The sequence below is a fragment of the Rhinichthys klamathensis genome, unplaced genomic scaffold, assembly GCF_029890125.1.
Source record: "Rhinichthys klamathensis goyatoka isolate OS25496 unplaced genomic scaffold, OSU_Roscu_1.1 h1tg000437l_1, whole genome shotgun sequence".
Classification (NCBI taxonomy): domain Eukaryota; kingdom Metazoa; phylum Chordata; class Actinopteri; order Cypriniformes; family Leuciscidae; genus Rhinichthys; species Rhinichthys klamathensis.
In genome coordinates, this window is record NW_026606933.1 from 561,515 (window position 1) to 578,106 (window position 16,592).

Here is a 16,592-nt window from a genome sequence, read left to right on the forward strand (position 1 = left end):
CTAAAGTTTATTTTTTTAGATCCCAATAAAACACTTTTAAAATCTTCATTTAAAATGAAGAGACAATTTCATTTCTTTTTTTTAATTTCTATAAAGACATTTATTGTTTATGTATGAATAATAAAACAAACACTGTTAAACTGCAAGCATAAGGTTAGGAGGAAAACTATATATAGAAATAAATTAAATGAAAAGAGTCTTAAGATAAATAAGGTTTTGAGCTGCAAATTATCTTCACATCATTTAAATTGCCCTGTGACATCATCCTATGACGTGATTGAAGACAGAACGCTAAAGGAACGAGAGAAAAAGCTAATATGACGGTGTTTAATACAGAAAAAGCAATTTCCACAATGAAATACATATACATATTTCATGTACATAAAATTATATTACATTAGGGACGTCTCTACAATTATTAACCTAGAAAAACAAACCAAAACTTTGCTTGACACGCTTGAGTTTTCAATATTCCTGATTAATAATTAACCATTAAAAATGTCAAGCTCTAAACCAGCGAGAGTCTTAATAATTTCAGACAGAACCTTTTTCATAATCCACATAAATCATAAACCGCTGAAATCGGTTGAGAAATATAAACGTCATCTTCTTATAATGTTTATCATTTATTTTACATCCATGTACTTAATTGAGAAAATTATAATTTAAACTGAAATAAACAATTATTTATTTACAAGAATTAGGCTCAGTTTATAGAAAAAGAATATTATATAATAATGTGAAAATTAGTGACAAACTTCACTGTTGTTTATTGATCTGTTAAAGCAACATGAGAGTGTGTGTGTGTGTGTGTAGTGCTGGATATCAGTCATGTGATCATCACGGCCCAATCACAGCAGCCGTACTGATACTCAGATCAACAGCACTCTTACTCATGATAAATGGAGTAAATATTGGAAACATGATGAAGATCCAGATCTACAGGAGTGACTTTACTGAGTATTGACCGGTAAGATCCTCAGAGAGGAAGAAAAACACCAGAAGAATGGAAAGAGTGTGTGAGTTAGGGTGGTTGTGAATGTGTGTAGATGTGTGTTAGTTACAGGATCAGAGAACGACACCGTTCCTCCATTATAGTCCAGATTCACTCTCACACGATCAAGCTTCTGTTTAACACGAAAACCTGAACCTCCTGTACATCCGTACGACATACACCAGACATCAGGGTTGAAGAAAACACGTCCCTTCCTCTGGTTTGATGCTGTAGTTACTCCAAGACTCCAGCATAAACTCTCTTTAACCTCCACATCCCAGCAGTGTGTTCCTGAGTTAAAACCCTCTGAACCCAGAACACAGGGATACCCGTCAAATCTCTCTGGATTATCAGGAATAGTTTGTTTGTTCCCGCTGTATCTCACACTGGTCAGATCATCAGACAGGACGAGACGTGGATACGCAGTGTTTGGATCCAGAATCACAGGAGCTGATGAGACACAATCAACAGATATATATAATGATCAACAGTGAACCCAACACAGATTAGTATGAATTATGACACTCGTCCTGTTGATCAAACTCATTTTCCTCTGATCACTGTCAGTGCTGTTATTAGTTTCACACTCGTTTTTATCATCAGCGTTTAACGGCATCAACTACAAACATTAAATATGGGATTCAGACATTTGTGTCCATCAAGAGAAACTGATACTTTGGGAAATTTAAATAACAATAAATCAATGAGATCTGTTGAGATTTCTGCTGTAGATGAAGAACTGTAAGTGTGTGTCTGATGTTCAGCAGCTTCTGATCATCTTCAGTTGATTGGCTCTTATCCTCCTTATTCTCGCGCGCTACTGTAGGAGTAACAGGTCGTGTTCCCGCATGTTTTAGTTCCCAAGCTCTCTAAAATGAGGATTAGCGCACCGCTAGCATAGACTGTTTATGACCGTTACCATGGAAACCACCAAAGCGTTTAGCCAGCTGAACACACTAGGCGCTCTGCTGAAAGCTGTGGCGCTTGAGAGCGTTTCGGCAGCGCAGCATTTTTCAGCTGAGACGCTTTTGTCACCGGGTGAGAAATAGGAACTTTAGAACCGGGATTTGTTGCACGGTGGAGCGACTTCCGGTGTAACACCGGGCCGGTTCCGGTGACATGTCATGGCCGCCGGCATTGACGAGCGCCAGCTGCGGACACTAATCAGGCCGTTATCAGTGAGCACATGCGGGAAGGGGGATATATAAGGAGAAGTTTGAAGACATGGTGTGTTGGTTCTTGGTGCTTGGTTTTCACGTTGGGTTCCCCTTGGCGTTCTTGTCAGCAGACAACAGAAAGCAGCAACCGCAGCGAATATAAAGTGTGGGGATGTTTGTGCATTGAAGACAGTGAGTGATTAAGGGCCGCGCTGAGGATCTACGCTGTTATCAAGGAGAGAAGTTGAGTGCACTTTTCCTCAACGTACGAAAGGGTGATGTTATGAATACCTACCAAGAACATTTTTCGAATACTGACTTGCGCTGGCAGTGTGTGGTGTTTCTCTCGTTGTGAGTCTAGAGATCCAAAGAAGGAACTGGGCTTTATAGGATCGTTCTTGAAACCTGATACCCCCATGCGAAAAGCCATCTGTGGATTGTCCGACCCTGCAAAGATGGAGTGAAGGCCTGTTGTTCACGAGAGGTGATGTGGCATTGCAGTGTCTGAAAGTGTGAAGTGAGCACGTGTAAAGAGTTATAGTATTGATGCATGCACGAGTGTGGGAGACCAAATCATTACCCTCACTCTATCATCTTTGTTCGGGGAAGCCTAACCAGTGGGACATTAAGAGTTAAACCTGATCTGTCGGTTGTGAAGTCGTGTCCAGGTTCCCAACCATCCTTCTGAAGTGAGTCTGCTGACTACTGTGTTCAATCTGCTGTCGTTCTGTAAACGGAGAGATCCTGTGAATCATCCTTCTGAAGTGAGTCTGCTGACTGCTGTGTTCAATCTGCTGTCGTTCTGTGAACGGAGAGATACTGTAATGGCTCGTTTCCACTGAGGCGTACGGTACGGTACGGTACAGTACAGTACGGGTCGGGTACAGCATGATCCGGCTAGCGTTTCCACTGCCAACAGTACCCTTACTTGATAGGCGTGGTGTTTACCGGAAAGAAGCGATCGACGTCATTTTCACGCGAAGAAAGCGACATAGTAAACAACAATGGATGACAGACAGCAGATCTTGATCTTGCTTCTCGGCATGTTTGTCACAAGAAACAAGCGCTGGCATTAGGCGTTTCTCAATACCAAGTAGCCACCCAAAGTCCGACTCAGGAGAATGATCCCGAGGACGCGAGTCCAGTAATTCTGCTGATGGAACAGCGCGTTCTTGAATACGCGACTCAGCTCGCTCTGCTACTCCGGTTATGTACATTTTAGGCAACAATAAAACGAAATATGTTATAAAACACCACTCTGCTTCTTTTCGATTTAATTTAAATACATTGTAAACATTATAAGCACTCAAATGTGGTTCAGGCAACGCAGCCTATTGATTATATTCACATGTATGTAACGTTATATTTATAACAAAACTAAATATAAAACACAACCCTGCCTCTTTTCGTTTAAATTTAAAAATATTAAACATATTCCAGGCAATGTATTGCCTATTGCATTGGTACAAATGTTGCAATAAACAACATTACAGATGATCTTGTAATAAAATAAAAAAAGGACAAAACTGTCTATTTTCGTTGAATTACAATTTTATCAATAATAGCCATTATAAAAGTATAAGTAAAAGGTACAAAAAGATATACAGTAAAGCTTTAATAACATAAAGCAAACAATTCAGTCAAATAGGCTATACAAATTCAGCGCTCAAATAGGCCTATATTAAACTTCTCCTTCTGCCAAAACTATTGGCCAGGGAACGAATTATAGATTCACGAGACCAAAGATCGCCTGTTAGGTCTGTACAAGACGAATTATATCTCATGTTTAACCACTAAAGAGACGTCAGAGTCAGCGGCAAACATCAGAATGACTAGCCGGGGAAAGGCTGCTCCAGGCGGGGTGCACGAGCGCCGAGCGTCCGGTGATTGCTTGGAATGGATCTTCAAATTATCATAAATCTATAAATAAACCACAGATTTGAGCTTTAAAAAAACTACTTTCTCGCCTGAAAAACTCTTAAAACTACATTTCGTGACACAATAACAGTAGTATTATATTTCAACTGTATGCTTCTAATGCCCTTTGTAGCATGCGCAAGTGACGATACTCTGTCAACCAATCAGCGTTCTGCAGTGAGTCTAGCTCCACCTTTTAGTACCGTACCACTGTGCTAGGTACCCCAACGGAAGGGTACCCAAAAAGTGGTACGGTACGGTTCGGCTTTTTGGTACCATTCACAACTTTTGACAGTGGAAACGCAAATAATTGCGTACCGAACCGAACTGTACCGTACCATACCACTCAGTGGAAACGAGCCATAAATCATCATTCTGAAGTGAGTCTGCTGACTACTGTGTTCAATCTGCTGTCGTTCTGTGAACTGAGAGATCCTGTGAATCATCATTCTGAAGTGAGTCTGCCAACTACGGTGTTCAATCTGCTGTCGTTCTGTGAATGGAGAGATCCTGTGAATCATCCTTCTGAAGTGAGTCTGCTGACTGCTGTGTTCAATCTGCTGTCGTTCTGTGAACTGAGAGATCCTGTGAATCATCATTCTGAAGTGAGTCTGCCAACTACGGTGTTCAATCTGCTGTCGTTCTGTGAATGGAGAGATCCTGTGAATCATCCTTCTGAAGTGAGTCTGCTGACTGCTGTGTTCAATCTGCTGTCGTTCTGTGAACGGGGAGATCCTGTGAATCATCCTTCTGAAGGAGAAGCTGCTGACTGTTGCGCTCGATCTGCAGCTATTCTACGAGCTGGGAACATCCGGGAGTGAAGAGAAGGAACCCAAAGTCATTCCGTTGCTGTTTTAAGTGTTATTAATTAATAAATAAAAAGAAGAGTTTTTACATTACTTGCTGTCTTGCCTGATTGGTGCCTTTGGTGTCGGCTCCTCCGGAGTGTGGTTATTAACCCTTGGCTTTGGGAAACGGTTACACTTTGCTTGTTATGATACGGAATATCCGCGAAAGTGTTACTAGTATCTCATTTCACACATATTTTGTTTTGTTTTGATGAGCGCTGCGTTTTACCCAAAGTTAAACATTCTTCAACTCTCGGCAACTAGTAAAAAACGGCTGGCGCTCAGCACTTCAGCGTGAAAAAAACGCTCAGCGCCTCGTTACGCTCATGGTGTTTAAAAATGCTGCGCTCCCGTTGAAAACATTTGGAAAAATACGCCAGCCGCATGAAAACACACGCCGTAAATGATCTAATTGTAACTCCTTCTAACAACCTCCAGACTCGGCTCAGACCTTCAGACGGTTCTGACTCCGGCTTTATCTTTTATAACTGATCAGACTTACAGTTTTCCTAAAAACGATCAAAACTCATAATCTCTGATTATGTCTTATTATAAATAATCTCATTGACTGTCTTTGACAGAATCTGACAAAAAAAATCATCTATCTATCTATCTATCTATCTATCTATCTATCTATCTATCTATCTATCTATCTATCTATCTATCTATCTATCTATCTATCTATATATAATAGTGCTGGGCAAGTTAACGCGTTATTATCGCGTTAACGCATTTATTAATTAATGCCGACAATTTTTTTATCGCGCGTTAACGCAGTTTTTTTTTTTATTATTATTTTGAAAGTCCGTTGCTCACTGGCTCTGAATACACATAGGCCTACAGTCAAACCATGATCACAGGAGGGGTGCGATGTTGGTCAGCCAGCAAATAACCCACCCAAACAAGCAGTGGAGAGGCTTTGGCAGGTTCTCTCAGGTGAACAGAAAGGGAGACAGCGCTCCGCGAGTGAATAACAGGCGCTCTATGGATAGTAACCATGGCAACGGCTTCTGTGCGCTACGCAGCTGTAGTCTTTTTAACTTAAATTAAAATTATACATAACTTTACCTGATAGGCCTGCGTTTAGTTTAGCGGGGATGCTCTGCCATGTGAATTCCCTCCTGTTGATGTCCTGATAACTATTTAGATTCTGGAAACTCACAAACAGCGAGCCGAGGATCAGTCTCTCTTCCAATGATTTGTGCTGCGCGTCGTGTACAAAAAGTTCGATAATTCCACTTCGGCAACGCGCGGGCGCGTGCGTGAGGCGAGCCAACGCATTCTCATCCCAAAGCGTAATATATTGACTCTTTTGACAAAGCGTCTATATCCAACGCACATGGCACCCTTTAGCGTCAATATAACACGCTTCGGTTTTGGGTAGGTTTAGGTCTGGGGTAGTGTTAGGGTTAGACCACTAGGAGGCGCCATATATCTGCGTCTCATATGACGCTAAAGGGTGCCATGTGCGTTGGATATAGACGCTTTGTCAAAAGAGTCAATATATTACGCTTTGGGATGAGAACGGGCTGGGCGAGCATGACCGCAACAGTTTCACAGGAACGCACCCGCTTGTCGCTGCACCTGTGCTCGACCACTTCACCTCACTAGGCTGATTTATAATTCTGCGTCGGACCTACGCGGAGCCTCGACGCTATAGACTACGCGTTTTTGTTTTCATTATGTATCTGTGTCGTTGTCCGCGTTGACGCGCAATTACACATGCAGAGGGAGAGTGTGAAACCCGGGGAGCGGTTCTAGCAATCACAGCGCTTGCGGTACGCGTACGCGCACTACATAGCTACGGCGTGAGTTCGACACAGAAGTATAAATTGGGCTTTACCTCTGTTTAATGTAATCTTACGTGGGAAACCATGGCATGCCATGACCAAACCTAAGCTGCTATCAGAGAAGTAACGTTGGTCGACTTATATCTGTAGTACTGATCATGACCCTTTTAGACTGTTTCTGCTGCTCCCTGATACAATATACCTGTTCAGAAAAAGAAAAAGAAAACTGGACTCTTTTTAACAAGCTAGCTAAAAAGTAATGCCCTGGCAGTGGCAAATAGCTTTGTTTAAATATTTGATTTGATTACATTAATGTTTAGGTTGAGATTTACAAGAAATATTTTATTGTGTAAAGGGAATACTGCTGGTATAAAAGCACCTTATTTGTTTAAAGTTTTTGCAAACCACATGTTATTGCACTTTTGTAGCAGTACATTTAAATCAAAAGTGCGCAATACAGTACTTTAGAATTCATTATTCAATTTTGCGCGTAACAATGCGATTAATCGCGATTAATCGCAAGAAAATCATGCGATTAATCGCGATTCAATTTTTTAATCGTTGCCCAGCACTAATATATATATATATATATATATATATATATATATATATATGTCTGTCTGTCTGTCTATCTATCTGTGTGTCATATAGAGCCTTTATCTCTCCACCCATCCATCATGTCCAGCTCAGATCTTCAGACTCACTGTTTTGGACGATGTCCTGCATCTTCTTCCAGACTCTGAACGGCAGGTTGCCCAAGTATCGTGGCACATGAATCAAAGCTCCAGAAGCCATCTGTGGATCCGGCCGTGAGCTCTGGACTCTGGAAGAACATTCAGGAGTCAGAACTGCAGTGGCTTTGGATCAGAACCAGAGAGACCAGAGACAGGAGCAGATCACTCACCTTTCCATTGAGACTGGAAACTCCTGCAGAACAAACACACCATTATCATCAAAAACTCAATCAATCAACCAATGATCAACCAATGATCTGAGATCAGACCTTCAGAAAGCAGACGTCACTGGCTTTCATCATCTCCTCCATGTCTTTGAGTGTGTGTGAAAGAGCTGAGATGTGTGTGTTCATCTCCTCCAGCTTCTCCTTCATCCTCTGCTTCTTCTGCTCCTCTTCCTCCCTCAGTGCAGTGACTGTAGCTTCTTCTTCATCTCTGAGAAACTGATGAAGCTTCTCAAACTGCTGTTTAATCTGACGCTCTGTGTGCTCAGCTTGAGCCTGAAATCACATCACATTCACTTCAATCATCTCAATCGACACACATCAACACTTCACATCATTCATATCAGAGATAAACTCGATACCCGACATATAACGGATCCAGAAGCAGATTGATGCTCGTCATTTACAGAAATAATCAACTGGAATCCATTATATCAAATCATAACGGTTTACAGTGATACTATACATGACTCTTGATTCTGTTTCCTCACCTTGATGTGTTGAACTGTTTTCTCAAACTCTCCTTTCATTTTTTCATTGCGTTTAAGTTTCTCTTGTAAGGACTTCAGTGCTGTATTGAACTCCTCCTAGAATTGGACAAAAAACATAAACCACAAGATTACAGTGAAGAGAAGAAGAGAAGACAATACAGTGATATGATCATATAATGCAGTGAAAAAGTATGTGCCCTGATCCTGATTTCTTACATTTTTGTGCACATCTCACATTAAATTGATTCAGAAATAATCAAAAATAAACCTGTGGTAAAACATCGATTCTTGGGTTTTCTTTGGATAATAAGGTGTGTGTGTGTGTGTGTGTGTCTGTTTGTCTGTGAGTATGGACCCTATTTTAAGTATCTAAGCGCATGGTCTAAAGCGAGTCCACTTTTGCTAGTTTAAACACTCCGACTTTTTGGGACTTTAGCCTATTCACCGTATCCCCCAGAGTTAGATAAGTCCATACATACCTTTTTCATCTCCATGCGTGCTGTAACTCTGTTTGACGCACCCACCATGTTACATTAGATCCAGCTAATGGCACTGTTACAGTAGGCTAGTCATCTAAAAACATAACGGGACACTTACCGCAGCCGCTCCACTTTGTCCTGTCTATGCTATCGATGTGATGGCCTTATCCTTCAGCTCACGTTTATGGTCCGTGTGGCAAATTCCATTTTTTTCCAAAATAGTCGTCCTCAGTGAAATGTACTGAGCAAACACGATGGTCCTTGATGATCTCTTCAGGTGTGTTTGGATCGATATCCAGAGCAAGTAACTTAGCCATTGATTCATCAGGTCAGCGTTTTTGGTTGGAATTCTATGAAACATTATGGTATTACCTGGTCTCCACTGTTTATTGTCGCAGCTCTTTACAATACAGCGAACACCCATGATTGTAAACTATGCTTTTACTATCTAGTAATTGCTGACTATTACTCCAACTCTGAACGAACTCTCTGCTCCTCATCACGGTGCGTCTCAGGTGCTGCGGTTATCACTCCGCCCAAGTAGCAGTGCTTCGCCTTCTGAAAATATAGTTCCCAGTATTTATACGGTTAAAAGATGGCCGTCTCTCATATGATCTTGTTATTTGTACACTCTGTGACTATACAAATCACAACATGTAAATAGGAAAATGTTTGCGTTATTTTGTCTCTTATTGGGATTAGTATGCTAGCTGTAACCATTTACATCCAGTCTTTGTGCTAAGCTAGGCTAGCGGTGGGTGTGTCAAACAGAGTTACAGCACGCACGGAGATGAAAAAGGTATGTATGGACTTATCTAACTCTGGGGGATACGGTGAATAAGCTAAAGTCCAAAAAAGTCGGAGTGTTCCTTTAAAGACGGGAAAAATGGTCGGTGCTCCCGGCACATGATCTAAAAGGGTCGTCCCTATTCTCTTAATGAGTAATGGGTGTGTTTTGGGCGTAACGTGCAATAAACCAATCAGAGGCTCTTTAGACCAGGTTTCTCTTTAGACCAGGTTTCTCTACTGTCGGGCCAAAAGCGTGTGCCAGGGCTAGTCGCGTTTCCACTGTCACTTCCGGGGCTTGACCGGGCCTCGTCAGGGCCCGCCGAATACCTTGGTCCAAAGCGGGCTAGAGGAAGGGTTTCGAATAAAGGCTGAGTTTACCTGAGTCTGGAGACGCAGCGCCGGATGATTCTGTCAGCTAACATCAGCATTAAAGACTTAAGAAAAGTTTACCTCAAAACTCACTTTCATGCATACCTGTCAACACTCCAGTATTTCACACCCATATCCCGCCCATAGACAGTAAAAGAAATGGACACAGCGACCCCATAGATTTCAACGGAGAAAATTAAAGCCCATTAGAAGTATCTCTTCCTGATGGCTGAGCGACTGCGCCGGCTCAAACTGAGCTTGACGACGGAGATGTGATGTAAACAACCGTTCTGACAGTTGTACGTCTTCTAGTAGCTGTGCCAAGACAAATCTGAATTGAAATCTGAAAGAAATCTGTTGTTGAAATATTTTGTCCCGTTGCATTTATGGACTCTCTAATTATGGGCTTCTCCTTTGACTTTATGCCTCCATGTCCACCCGATTGCCTCATAGACAGTAAAAGATTGCCTACGAGCTTCTCCTTCTGTATATACGATAATTTCTCTACTGTGCGACAGAGTCCCGTGGTTATGACGCAATCGTTAGCCTATTTTTACAAAATCGACTTCTACGGGGCCATAACATAAGATACAAAATAATGGAGCCTTTTATCCATTGTCGTGTTTCCTTAGAAATAAATAATGGACGAATGAAGTCTTTGGACGCCTCAGATGTAAAGTTATTCGCTGTCAAAGTGACGCCAAAATGAATGGGAGTCAATGGAATGCTAACAGCAGGTGATGGTCTGCTACAGTGGCGGCTCCCAAGCGAAGCTTCAGTTTCCGGCTGGTGGATTACCCCCTTGATCCTGCCCCCCTCCCATTTTGCCATTTCTCCCGTGAAACTCCCGTAATCTGTATGTCCCAAACCTTGTTATATGATTAATCACATCAATATATTATTCCAAGGTTGCCCAGTTGCCAGATCTTGTATGAAACCCATCCTACTCGCGCAATCAACACATACAAATTTCAACCCATAGCCCCTAAGGGTTTCCCTCCTAAAATATCAATAAAATATGTGTATTATAAATATTATAATGATATATACTTAATATAGTTGTGCAAGTAGTAAAACAATACAAATGCAAACGGGGCAACAACAAAAAAACGTTTTAAACATTTTGAGTCCCCCATCCCTTGCCCCACAGTGCTTTGGTCCACTGCCTGCTCCCCTTTTACCTCACCACCGACACACACACACAGTACGGTGGGAGAGAACAACGGTTTTCAGTAGTTGTGGAACTCCAGTAAGTCAATGCTATTTTATTCACTTTAAACATCGCAAAACTGCGTTGGGCGAAACTAGCAAAACACACTCACACAGTCGTGCCTGGCGCTGCATTGCTCCAGGTGTGTGATGGGGCCCTGTGTGTGTCTGTGTGAGTGTGTGTGTCTGTGTGAGTGTGTGTGTGCGTGTCTGTGTGAGTGAGTGCGCTACTTTCTTCATGTCACTTTCAGTTTCATTTACATGTAAAACAAGAGATATTTGTCTTACCTTATTTGATGAAACCACTTCAATGATGGGTCTGACTTTATGATTGTCGTGTTGTTGTGAAGTAATACACACTAAACACACAGGCTGTTTGTCCTCCAGGCAGAAGAGTTTGAGTTTCTCACTGTGTAAACTGCAGATCTCCTCAGATCCTGATGAACACGTCTCATTTCTCTCCGTCTGGATTGACTCACACAAGTTTTTTAACGCCAGATTATATGGAGGTTCTTCTTTTGAGGATCTTCTCCTGCAGACAGGACACTCCTGAGTTTTCTTGGTTCTCCAGAACTGTTGAAGACACTCTTTACAGACACTGTGACTACATGATAAAAGAACAGGAGCCTTGAAGATGTCACAGCACACGGGACAAGAAAGCTCTTCTACAGACACATTTAGTGAAGCCATTTTCACCGTTTGAGCTCCAGCAACATAAACTTTACTTTCACTGTCTGAACGACGGGTTTAAAAATGAATCACCTTGAGAATCACAATGATCTGCTCTCTGTTCAGAAACAAATGTCTCAAAAATCCTTCTTGAAAGTGTTTGTCTTCATTCTCCACTGATCGCTGCTTCTTTATTGCTTTTGTCGAGAGAGAAGAGAGTCCGCATGACAGAAAAGAGAAATAAGTCAGTCTCTTCCTGGTAAGTGTTGTAAGAGGGAGGAGTTTATGATCACCTTTGGTTGAAAGAACAACATCAGGATTTCTTCAGGTTAAAGTTTAACTTCCCTTTTCTAAAACTTACATTAAACCTTTCTCAGGTATAATGCTATAAATTAAAACATTGAATCAAACATTAAAGAACAATGAAGAACACAAATATTGACAAAAAAGTCACTTTATTTGTGTTTGATTTATTGCTCTTTATTTTTACATAGATTATTTGTTCAAGTATTCAATGACTTCTCTGAGTTTTGTTAATCCTTTTGTTATTTAAACCATTTTGTAACTCTTCATCATTGGACTAAAATGTTACATGTCAATTCACAGCTACTCTTGTTTTGCCGTTTTTACTGTTATGCTGTGTTTTTACAGAACTCCTTAATTTACAGGCTTGCTGGCAACCAAAATTTTAATTTAAATTTTTTCCTAGCCACAGAAATGCCAGGTCTTGTCAGAATCTTTCTCCTTCAGCACGAAGATCATCTCATTGCTCCGAAGAAGACTGAAGCCTCAGTGCTCTGCATTTTCAAGAGACTGTACCTCGTCTGCCTATTTTTACTATGCCACTTATACTTTTATATTATTGTACTATTCACAACTCACTATTTTATTTACAATTTTTATTTTACTGACTTTAATATTTTACAATTCATGCTATATATACTATTTTATTCAGTTATTATTTTACTTCTATATCATACTCATACTTATACTCAATTGTATTTTAAGGCAAATAATAATAATATGCTATAGAATAAAACTCATATACTGTATATTTAACTATTACATCTGTCCTAATATTACACTTATATTTCATGCAATTTATACTGTACTGTAGTTGTAATATTTTTTTTCCACCATATCACATAAATGTTATATGGTTGTAGCATGTTTTTCTGGATTTATATTGATATTATGATATTAATGTTGTCCACTGGAGGCAGGGTTCTACGCTAAGGTTTATCCTAAGGAGCACATGTGCTCCTAAATGAAAAGATGTAGGAGCACAGAAAGAAATTTTGGAGCTCAGAGAAAATTTTTCAAGTAACAGAGTTTAACAAACTAGTTATTATATATATATATACACTACGTGTGTGCTCCTTCTCTTTGTGTTCAACTATGGTGTGAGCTGGGCCGGCTCTAGCCCTTTGGTTGCCCTAGGCGAGATTGAGTTTTGCAGGTGATGTGAACTATTTAGCTCAGGTGACTGATGGTAGTGCAGACTGTAGTTTTCCGGTTTGCCAACATGACATCATGACTTTGCGTAAACATACACGCCACTTTCAAGTCAAGTGGCGTGTTATCTATACGCATTTTGAGCTATCCGCGTGTATGTCCACGCCGAAATCTTTTGCGTGTATGTCTACGCCATTAAATGTCCGAGTGATTCCGCGTGTATGTGTACGCAGTTAAATGTCCGAGCGAAACGAAGCAAAATCTATATCTGCATCTGTGGAGCGATATTTCCTTTCCTAGGATGGTAGGAGAAGACTCATAAATGGTATTAACCCCAGTGACGGGTAGGTTTAGGGACGGGGTTGGGGTAGGTCATATATCTATATATACATAATACAGTAATATAACGTTAAGTCAAAGGCGTTGATAAACACGCTGAAAAGCGATTATGCGTGTTGATAGCACGCCAAAAATGGAAATACGAATTGGCGTGTCATACATACGCCATTTCATGAGATCAGTCTGGGTTTGTACGTATCGATTTTTAGGGGCATATGCGAGCAAAATGGTCGCACTGTAGAGCCCTGAGAGGCAGGGCCGGCCCGTTGCATAGGCGGTATAGGCAAATGCTAAGGGCGCCAACACTCAATAGGGCGATTTTTTTTTTTTTTTTTTTTTTTTACTAATACTATTTTAAAACCATTAATTCGAAATACTACAAAATAAAGCAAAACAACTCCACAAAAACTTAACTAAGTCCCCCGACTCCGGTCCGGCGCGTCAATCTTCCCCCGCCCAGCGAGTGCTTGAAGTGCGTCAGAAACAGAGCGCGCGCGATCAGTTTACTGTTGGTCATTTGTTGTGTAGCGTCGCCCCGCGCCGCATCCAGTGTAGACAGCATTGCTTTCGTTTGAGGGAGTTTAACACACTCAAGCACTAAAAACGGGCCTGGCAGCTCGCGCCAGCTCGAGAGACACGGTGAAAGTTTCCTCATTGTGACGGATGGCCGAATTTTCATGACACATTTAAATGAGCATTATAGCCTGCGATAGATACAGTGCCAAAGAGAAGAGGCTACAAGGGGATAAAGACAGAGGTAAAGTGATGTAATGAATGAACAGTTTATCTAATTGCATAGTAGTAAGATACTATAATTTAATGGCAGTTATTTTTACCTTATATTTATGCTAACAGTAGGCTATAGTTCTGAGTTCTTCAGAGCCCCCAGACAATGCGATTTGTAACAATCATGTCAGTCTTTTTTAGACGCATTTACTATCACTTTTATTATTTAATGTTTTACTATACAGTTGTGCAGTTTTGAGGTGAATATATGGCATTTTTTAAAATGTATTTGCCAAAATTATTAACGATATAGGCTACAGGTTTATTATGTTTTATGTAAAATTCACATTAAAGAAGACATTTCGCAGTTTTATTCATGTTGAAAACATGAACCGTGCCATAATTTAGTGGAAGATTGCTGCCATCAACTCCCAAACAAACACTTTTGCTAGTGCTCAATGAATAGTTTGTGCATGAATGACATTTGGACGATGACATCACTGTTTTATCCAGAGCGGCTATATATAAATTAGATAAACTATTTTTTTTTTACAACAAAATAAACCATCACTGAACATACTTAAGCTTGATTATGACACTATTTTCTTCTAGATCTGCTGTAAAGGAGAAGCAAACTTTGTTGCATTATTTTCCTGTTATCACTGTAAAGCTGCCTTGAAATAATCTGTATTGTAGGCTAAAAAGCGCTATATAAAAATAAAGGGGACTTGACTTGAATGCTAGATGTAATGCTCTTGCTATATATATATATATATATATATATATATATGACTAAATAATCACCAACACAATGATGGGGTGAAATGGGCTGTAATGCATGGGGCGCCAGGTAAAATCTTGCCTAGGGCAGCAAATTGGTCAGGGCCGGCCCTGCTGAGAGGAACCCACAGGATAAGGAATCGTTTAAGCCCCCTTTCTATAGGTTTTCATCCATTTGAATGAAAATAAATGCATCAAGTTAATTTGTATAATACCGAAACCCTGAACCATAACGTAAAAAAAAAACACTAAAAAAAGCGTTTTTTCTAAAATTACAAGATTAAATTCTAAATATTTCGAGATTAAAGTACAAATATTTTGAGATTAAAGTCAAAATATTTTGAGATTAAAGTAAAAAAAAATTCTAGATTAAAGTAAAAAAAATTACAAGAATACAGTCTTCCATAGAAGTTCCCCTTCGTCAGGAACTGAATGGGGATCACTTGCGTGAGCCATCTACTTCGAGTGTAACTAAATGAGCCAATGCACATTGGCATGTGATAATTGCACGAGCATATAATGAGCAGTAGGTGCCTCGCATCCTTGTCTTTCGCTTTGAAAGCCAGACGGTAAATACTGTTCCTGCTCTGCAATCTTATCTGTGTTTTAACTTCAAAAGACGAGTCTGCTTCTTCAGGAGAACGCCTCTTTAAGCTGGTGTTGGTGTTACAGCGCAGACCGCGATCTCACAAAGAGCAAAACAGATGTTTTCACAGCTCAGAATGTTGCGACTTCAACGAGAATGTGAGTGCTCACAGCAGGCTTGCACTATCATCCTGTTTGTGTAGCCGTGGTCATCCCTGGGTGCTTCAGCACCAGAGAGAGCAGTTTCCCTGAAAGAGCATACGCAGTTTGACACTGCGTCTTATTCAAGATGTCATTCAAACCGTGTGTTTCTGGATGCGGTCGTTTCTTGGCCTCATTTGACGGTCACGATGACCGCTTCACATGACTGGGCTTAAACATGTTGAGACTGCGTTCGTGGGTGGTTCATGTTCTCTCATGAGAGCATGACCACGTCGGCACCTTGTTCGTCTTCCCTTTCTCGTAAAGGCATGAGCCGCTCAGCGTGCTGTGTGCCATCGAGCTGCCGGCTGACAGCGCGTGTCGTTCGGCGCTCTAGATGCGCGGCCGAAACTCAAGTGCCTCAAACGAGGTGGAGTCCCTTTGCCTATTCCCCCATCTAGTTTCTTTTCTGGGGGCCACCAGAAAAGGGCAACTTTGGATAATAGCACTGGTGATCTGAGGATTACAGTGAGCGTTCCCCGACGAGACCACCTCCTCGGGCCCCTCACTCCTCTAGCGCATCGCAAACATGCTGAGACTGTGTTCGCGGGTGGTTTATGCTCTCTTATGAGAGCTTGACCACATTGGCACGTTGTTCATCTTACCTTTCTCACGAGGGCTTGAGCGCACAGCGTGCCATCGAGGTTGATGGCCATGTTCACTGCAGAGGTGGGTAGAGTATCCAAAAACTGTACTCAAGTAAAAGTACAAGTACTTATAGAAATATTTACTCAAAGTAAAAGTAAAAGTAATAATCTTAAAAGTTACTTGAGTAAGAGTAAAAAAGTATCCAATGAAAAAACTACTCAAGTAGTTAGTTACTAGTTACTTTGGAT

At 40.9% G+C, this 16,592-nt stretch overlaps 1 protein-coding gene across 1 annotated transcript; it reads right to left on the reverse strand.

The window, feature by feature from the left end:
• Window positions 1-315: 315 nt before the first annotated feature.
• On the reverse strand, window positions 316-11,960 carry LOC130071347 (nuclear factor 7, ovary-like). The gene is made up of 6 exons (XM_056236088.1): window positions 11,290-11,960; window positions 8,156-8,251; window positions 7,710-7,940; window positions 7,611-7,633; window positions 7,411-7,529; window positions 316-1,444 (listed from the first exon to the last, which is right to left on the reverse strand). Exons 1-6 carry the CDS (start codon window positions 11,689-11,691, stop codon window positions 954-956), a joined length of 1,362 nt encoding a protein of 453 aa, XP_056092063.1. The 5' UTR covers window positions 11,692-11,960; the 3' UTR covers window positions 316-953.
• Window positions 11,961-16,592: the final 4,632 nt, after the last annotated feature.

What these genes read in the sequence shown, in the direction of transcription:
- LOC130071347 (XM_056236088.1), bottom strand. Translation starts at nt 11,691, where the DNA reads ATGGCTTCACTAAATGTGTCTGTAGAAGAGCTTTCTTGTCCCGTGTGC. An exon ending in AAGTGGTTTCATCAAATAAG is followed by an intron (nt 8,252 to 11,289) that starts GTAAGACAAATA and finishes GTCCAATTCTAG; the next exon opens with GAGGAGTTCAATACAGCACT. An exon ending in TTTCCAGTCTCAATGGAAAG is followed by an intron (nt 7,530 to 7,610) that starts GTGAGTGATCTG and finishes ATGTTCTTCCAG; the next exon opens with AGTCCAGAGCTCACGGCCGG.